At 35.9% G+C, this 7,739-nt stretch overlaps 2 protein-coding genes across 2 annotated transcripts; one reads left to right on the forward strand and one right to left on the reverse strand.

The window, feature by feature from the left end:
- LOC105971051 (uncharacterized) lies at positions 1-1,316 on the forward strand. Its single transcript, XM_012995899.2, has 2 exons — positions 1-632; positions 795-1,316. The coding sequence occupies exons 1-2, from the start codon at positions 472-474 to the stop codon at positions 1,144-1,146; spliced, it is 513 nt and encodes a 170-aa protein (XP_012851353.2). The 5' UTR covers positions 1-471; the 3' UTR covers positions 1,147-1,316.
- Positions 1,317-1,438: 122 nt separating this feature from the next.
- Positions 1,439-6,453, reverse strand: LOC105955918 (aldehyde dehydrogenase family 7 member B4). Its single transcript, XM_088816573.1, has 15 exons — positions 6,107-6,453; positions 5,809-5,945; positions 5,359-5,445; positions 5,150-5,281; positions 4,257-4,329; positions 4,102-4,124; positions 3,941-4,004; positions 3,671-3,716; positions 3,384-3,564; positions 3,082-3,258; positions 2,795-2,959; positions 2,415-2,555; positions 2,209-2,306; positions 1,840-1,989; positions 1,439-1,659 (listed from the first exon to the last, which is right to left on the reverse strand). Exons 1-15 carry the CDS (start codon positions 6,138-6,140, stop codon positions 1,605-1,607), a joined length of 1,563 nt encoding a protein of 520 aa, XP_088672699.1. The 5' UTR covers positions 6,141-6,453; the 3' UTR covers positions 1,439-1,604.
- Between the last annotated feature and the right edge of the window lie 1,286 nt (positions 6,454-7,739).

Below are 7,739 nucleotides of genomic sequence, written 5' to 3' on the forward strand. Positions count from 1 at the left end.
AAAACGCGCATATACAAATTATTTTCATTTTAATCCTTCTGCATATAAATATTACATACACTCTTTCCTGTTCCAATATTTCTTACCTCAACCTCAAATTTGTGTACGAGAATCCCAAAAGCAACATCTTTCTCTTTGTATAGAATCCCATTTAATCATTCATTGCAATTTGCAGCAAATCATTTACAAAAAAAAAAAAAAAAAAGGGTTCTTTTTGTCTGTTTTTCCTATTCAAATCGAGGCAGGGGGTTTCTTGAAATGTCTTTCATGTATACTTTCTTCATCCCTGAGGAATCAAAGGTTGAAGAAGGCGAGTGGGAAAGAGAGAGATAGAGAGAGAAACACAAGAGAGAGAGAGAGAGAGAGAGAGAGAGAGAGAGATTCTTGTTTTTTCTTTTTTTTTTTGGTATAAATACATAAAAAAAAAACTCTCTCTGGTAATTTTTTCTTTGCAAAGGGTGTTCTATAATAATGTCAACAAGTGTGATTAGTGATTCCATGGTGATGGCGTCCGGGCCCGACGGGCCGGGCCATACATTTTCGGGCCAAATTGATGTCGATTTCGCCAAATGTGATTGTTGCGGGCTTACCGAAGAATGCACTCCTTCATATATAGAGACAATTCGAGAAAGGTGATTATGGCAATGAGTTTAGTTGAACAAAAAAAAAATTGATCTTTGAGTTTTAGTTTGCTTAATTGATAATAATTAATATGCTTTCTTGATTTTTCTATGTTGGAGAACTCAAAAATTGAATCTTTCTAATTAGTCTTAACTGGTTGCGTCTAAATCCAGGTATGGGGGTAAATGGGTTTGCGGGCTTTGCGCAGAGGCAGTGAAAGACGAAATCTTGCGCTGCCGGAAGCTAATAAGCCTCGACGAAGCTATGGCCCGGCATTTGAGCTTCTGCAACAAGATTCGGGCCCCACGCCCACCGCTGGACCCCACAGTGCATTTGATTCGGGCCATGACGCAAGTTCTGAGGAAGAGCTTGGAGAGCTCGAAGTCAATGCCAAGCAGCCCGATTAGTAGAAGACGGAATCTTGATATGAAGGGTACCGGGTTGACTCGGTCGGAGAGTTGTATCCCGAGCTTGACACTGGTCGAGGCCTCGTTTCATTGTGGGGTGGAAGAAGGTTGTGAGTGAGGATGGAGGAGAATACGGTGAAGCTCTAGTGCTTCGTTTGTGATTTTCGTATGATGTAATAATAATGTAGAGAGGAAATTTGGGTTTGTTTTTCGAATGTAGAACTAGTTCTTGTTTGTACAAATGTTCGAGTTTCTACATTTTTTTTATCCAAGTCAATCCACTCTTAATCCGTGCGTATTTATTAATTTTCTTGATACGTGCGCAGCAAAGCAAACCAAAACGAGTATTAAGCAAGAGCATTAGCAACTAATAGAGCAATAAAAGCCTTTCCGCAATAAAAAAACGAAACTTTAAAACGAATAAATGGTCATAGATTGGTCCAAATGTAGTCGAAATTCGAAAATAATTCCATGGTTAGTTACAAAGTACAAACCTTTAGGAAAAAACCTATACGCCAGCAAACGAATTTGATTAAACTAGGTTTAACCAAATTGATTATTCTTCTGGTTTTTCGACTAGCCAAAGTTAATCCCTTGCGCCAGAGGCAGTTCACTCCCATAGTTGATAGTACTGCACATCACACACACACACACACACACCAAAAAAAAAAAAAAAAAAAACCGAAAAATCAGAAACTCAATTTGAAAAGGTTGTTCGATAAATCTGATGAATATATTTTTTGAGCAAAGATTTGTATGTTCGAATACGAGGTTGTAATAAGTGAGTGAAGAAGATTGGTTGAGTTTTTACCAAGTTGAGCGCCTCATATATTGTTTCCAAGAATCACTACCAGCTTCACGGCCACCTCCGGTGGCTTTCTCGCCACCAAAAGCACCGCCTATTTCAGCACCACTCGTCGGAATATTCACATTTACAATGCCACAATCACTTCCTATTGCCCTGCATCAAATCCAATGCATGTATGTCAGAACTCTCTCTCTCTCTCTCTCTCTCTCTCTCTCTCTCTCTCTCTCTCTCTCTCTCTCTCTCTCTCTCTCTCTCTCTCTCTCTCTCTCTCTCTCTCTCTCTCTCTCTCTCTCTCTCTCTCTCTCTCTCTCTCACACACACACACACACACACACACACACACACACACACACAGGCAGTATAATTACTCACCCAATCCATTTAAATATAATTTCAGGTCTGCGGGTGAAGATGGAACTGCTTAGACCTTGAGGTACAGAATTGTTAATTTTGATTGCTTCCTTGAATGTCTGCACAAGTATTATTATAATACATAAGTGAAGAAATCGATGTACTGTATAAATAAAAATATTCAGACAAGAGCGAGCAAGAGTCGGATATGGGCTTATGTGTGTCACCTGAAACTTCATGACATAGAGAACTGGACCAAACAATTCTTCCTTAACAACATCGGCACTAGCAGATATTTCAACTACGGTGGGCTGTACGAAATTGCCGTTAGACTCGATAACATTGCCACCAATGAGAATCTTTCCTCCCTGCAATAACTCACCAGGTTTATATTCTTCAATTTTAATTTTAGTTTATTTTCGTTCGCGTCAATGCATGTCATTTAAAATGCATCCCTTAATTCAAATCCATCGATCCAAATGCACTTGACACTCGAAGAGTTACTGATTAAAATAAGCAAGCTAGCCAAGTAGGTAAACAAATAATAATAAAATTATAATTATTTATCAAAATAGGATTAAAAATTCGAGCAAGAGATGCTACAGACCTGAAACTTGATTTTCTCTAAGCCATTGACAAAGTTTTCCCTCGAAGCACGTGTATGCAGCGGCCCGAGTAAGACGCCCTTCTCCAATGGGTTTCCAATCTTGACTTGTTTGTAAACATCAACTAATCTCTCAACTACTTTCTGATAAACACTCTCATGGAGAAGCTTCATTCATTTCCAGGACAAGACAATTAAAAACCAAAAAAAAAAAGAAAAAAAATTTAGATTCCAATTGTAAGATTCTATTGCCGAAAATAAATGGGATAATCCAAGATATCCCGCCATACCAGTCTACGACATGTCGTGCAGCGCTGGCCAGCTGTACCGACAGCAGCAAACAGAACGGAGCGAACAGCAAGTTCAATGTCCGCATCATCCATCACTATTATAGCATTATTTCCACTTAATTCCAAAAGGCATTTTCCGTACCTTTGATTCACTGTTTGTTGGACCATTAGTCCCACCTTAAACATATATTTAAAAAACAAAATGATTAATGTCATTGATCCATAATTCAGTTAGAAATATGATTTGGCCAAAGTTTTTTTTTTCATCGGATTTACCGAAAAATCAGAACCTCGCACAGTACCTTTGAACTCCCAGTGAAGGAAACTAGAGGAATGCGTGAATCATTTGCAATAGCTTGACCAATTTCGGCTCCGCCACAAAAGGTTGTGAAAATTGCACCGGGTAAATTGTTCCTCTCTAATACCCCAGCCACAATCTTCGTCATGGCTATAGTAATCAAAGGTGTCGTCGGAGCACCCTTCCTGAAATTTCATATAGATTCAGAACCCAAATTCAAATACCCGACGGAGAAAAAAAAAAAGAAAAAAAGAATAAACTAAAAGTATACAGAGCAAATCAGAAGAATACCAGACGACAGAATTTCCACAAACTAGAGCAATGCATGCATTCCATCCTGCATAGAGACACCAAACAAATATATTTTATTTTAAACATATAGGCCTTGTTTGGTTGCCAAGATAGGATTAGCCAAGATAAGATTAATTAATGAAAACCCAATTATTTTATCGGACCCTCGGACGTCCAACAAAAAAGCTCCCTAAAAGGCAAGATAATGCAAGATAAGACATGATAGTATAATATTTCCGGGTCGACCCGGTAAGAAGTCCAATTACTCACCAAGAACGGCGCACGGGAAGTTGAAAGCTGTTATTACACCAACTACCCCTAAAGGATTCCACATCTGTTCGTTGACAGCATGTAACAAGATTAGGAATAGCAAGTTATTTTATATGAAAAAATTGTAGCTCCGGTAATGAAAGCAGTAATATCTACCATACCTCTAACATCATATGATTAGGGCCTGTTTCATTAAACAAAAGAAACAAAATTACACAGATAATCTATGAATATATTATTTATAATTATTTATAATAAAAGAAAAGGCATCAATTTCATATGTGAAATTGAGGGAATGAGAGCGTGATTAGCTTACGTTCTGAAGGTATGACTTGCCCATTCAGTTGACGACTCAATCCCACAGCAAAGTCACACATATCAATTATCTCCTGCACAACCAATGGTCTGACATGAGACACATCAACAAATGTCGGATATCGTGAAAGTTCATATAAATATATTGACGAATCCTTAAAATTGAATGTGAACGATGAAATGCCTACTAGATTTCGATTAAGTCGTGTCTTTCAATATTGTCAGCCGGCAATGTGCCGGATTTCAATGTCTTCCAAAGTATTAATTAAATATAAAATGGTCCCAACAGAAACCGTAAAGTTAGAAGATAGGATGAGAATCTAAAAACCGTGAGCGACAACAATTGACTTCAAGCATTTCTAGAAATCAGCCAATCAGAAACTATTAAATAGTTTACGACCCGATCGTAACTGTTTTCCATCTTTTGTCTCGTTATGCTTTTATTCTTTTTTCTTTTTAATCTTTTTGTGACGACAAAATCTGTTTGGTGAGGATAAATCGGTCAGAAAAACTAAAAGGGAAATCACGTTAGCTTCTTGACAAATGGCAATCCATCTCTCTGACATGGCAACGAGTTTCTACACGCTTTTCTTTACAACCTTTAGATTAACCTAAGTTCCGACGCGAAACTCCTGACACATCCACCAGCATGTTGATTAAGCCCTTTGTCATTGTCATTCTATAATTACCATATAGTTAAAAAAACATGGCTAAAATCACACAGTAAATAATTTAGATTCGACCGCTCATACTTTCATATCGTCTTTCAAGAATTAGCACGATCCATGTAAAAGATCAACATTAACCACCTTCTTTTTCAGTAGCCGATTTATTCAATGTCAATTAAATACTAAATGATATCAACATTATATTAGAGGATGACAATCAATATACCTGAACTTCCCCGATTCCTTCGGCTAGTATCTTTCCCATTTCAAGGGAAACAAGCCGACCGAGGGGGTGGAGTTTTGTCCTCAGTGCATCGCCAATTTGTCGTACAATCTCACCTCTCTTCGGTGCTGGAATCTGAACAAAACAAAAACAAAACATCAGAATTTGAATCGACCAATCAAATCTTTTACGAGTTTGAATTAACGGAGCACCTGCATCCATAGCTTCGAGGCTTGCGCGCACGCTTGCATACCCTTTTCGTAATCTTGAATAGATGCTTCTGCAACTTCAGCAATTACCTACATAAATAAACCCCACAAGGAGATTATTATTTTATTTTTAATCATGTAGATACAAAAATAAAACTGGGAATAAAAAATAAACACATAGCAACCAATCACTTTCAACAGTCATTTTCACAATCACAAGTCATGCACCAAAGATTTTAAATGAAAATAGAGAAATTAAGATCAATTTACAACAATTCAGTAATAGTTATCTTCATGCATTTGATATATCTCATCATGCACCAAAGATTCCGAACCGCATCTTTCTCAATCACACCCACACACACACACACACACACATGTATATATAACTTATATGCATGATCATGCCTGAAAACTTAAATTGAGCTAAAAAAACAAATTAACAAGCAAAACCTGATTATCAGCAGGGTTTACAGAAGAAACGACGGGCCCATTACCCAGCCAAACACCATTAACAAAACAGCCCAAATTCTGCGGCCCGAGCCCGATCTCCTTGAGAAACTCGTAGTCCTTTCTTCCGAAGCTCATATCTGCAACAAACAATCAATCGCGAAACAACAAAAATCCAGATTCAGATACCTCGATTTTTCCACCCAATTTCAGACGCTATCGTTCGAAGTAGAAAAAAAAAAAAGAAAAATCAGAGAAATATTCACGGGCATTTTGAGAATGCTGGAGTAGGTGGTTGTACCGTAAGCAGGAGAGTTAGTACTCAATTGAGACATGTTTGAGAGAGCTGGAAAACGGGTGTTAGTATGGAGAATTATTTATTACAGTAGAAATGAAAACGGAACGGAACGGAACGGGGTATATAAACGGTGACGGTGAGAGAAGAAGAGACGTGTCCGTTGGGAATACTGGAAAGTACACTACTACTATCCAATTTATATGTTTTTTTAATTATTGATTTTCCTTGTGTGCAATAAAAAAATGGAAGCATTTAATTTGCGGTAGATTAGGACATCTGTTGGAAATATTTTGGGGTCGTTTTTATAAATATTAAGAAAATTTGGGGATGATTTTGGTAATAATGAAAAAATAGAAATACGTTTTCCCCCAAGAAGAATTCAACATCCGTTTTAAGTGTAAAAACTCGGAATTGCCTACACTTATAAAAAAAAATAAAAAATCTTAGTCTTTTTTTTTCACTTTTAGTGGTGTTTTAATATTTTTATAAATGTTAATTCGATAATAAAATAAATTTATATGTCGCAAATGTAATATGAGGAATAATAGTTTGGTTTGAAACTTGTAAATTGTATATAATTTGCAGCTGCAAATAATTATATAAGTTCAACGTTACTCCCTCCGTTTCTAAATATGTGTCGTTTTTCACCTTGGCACAAATCTTAATTAGAATCTCAATAAATATGTCTTGATTTTAGGAAAATAGATATTGATGGACCAAAATACCCTTGTTTATTAATTAATACAAGAAGAGTGCTATAGAGTTAATGACGGTAAAATTGAAAAATAAGTAATTAATGCAGCATTGGAACAAAAGAAATTATCAAAAGAAACAGATATTATGAAACAGATGGAGTATGATTTTTTTTAGAAATTATGGATGGACCCTTATATTTTTAATATTTACATATTTTCCCTACATTATGGTGTCCAACATCTATCTCCGTTACGTTGTGTCCATGCTACAAGATGTAACATGAGTAATTTTATTATTTTTTAAATTACAATAATTTAAGATCTAAATGGAGGATTGGTTCATCATTGTTTTGATTCAAATAATTTCCAAATCATAATCTTAGAACTAATTTCTAAGATGTTGTAATAATAACAAAATCAGGAAGAAAATAAAGAGAGTATATTTATTTCCTATTACATTAGTTTGACCAATCATTGACGATGGAGATAAGCTCGTGACACGATTAGGTCCAATAAAGTATTTTACAATTATTATACCTAGAAAGAAAAAAAAAAAATGGAAGAGATAGTTATCACGTGTGACACTCCTTAATATCCTAATTCCTAATTATTTTAATTATTGCCCATAAATAATATTTAATTGATATGTCTAAAAGGAGTAATTAAAAATAATGAAATTGGCCCAACATGCAATGGACTCTAGCTCAACAAAAGCCCATATTGAGAGGTCTAACTGATTTGATAGAAAAATACTAGGGCAGATTACAGTTTTCATCCTTTAAGTTTGTACAGATTTTACATTTGATCCTCATGTTTACAAAATAATACATTTGGTCCTTCTTGTTTTAATAATTTATCAATTTTGGTCATTTCCGTGAATTTACCCTTTAGTCCGTCAGTTAAGAGTTAAAACAGTGATGTGGACACGCTTGGTTCCGTTA

Source organism: Erythranthe guttata, chromosome 4 (assembly GCF_056151865.1).
Source record: "Erythranthe guttata isolate IM_541 chromosome 4, IM_541, whole genome shotgun sequence".
NCBI lineage: Eukaryota > Viridiplantae > Streptophyta > Magnoliopsida > Lamiales > Phrymaceae > Erythranthe > Erythranthe guttata.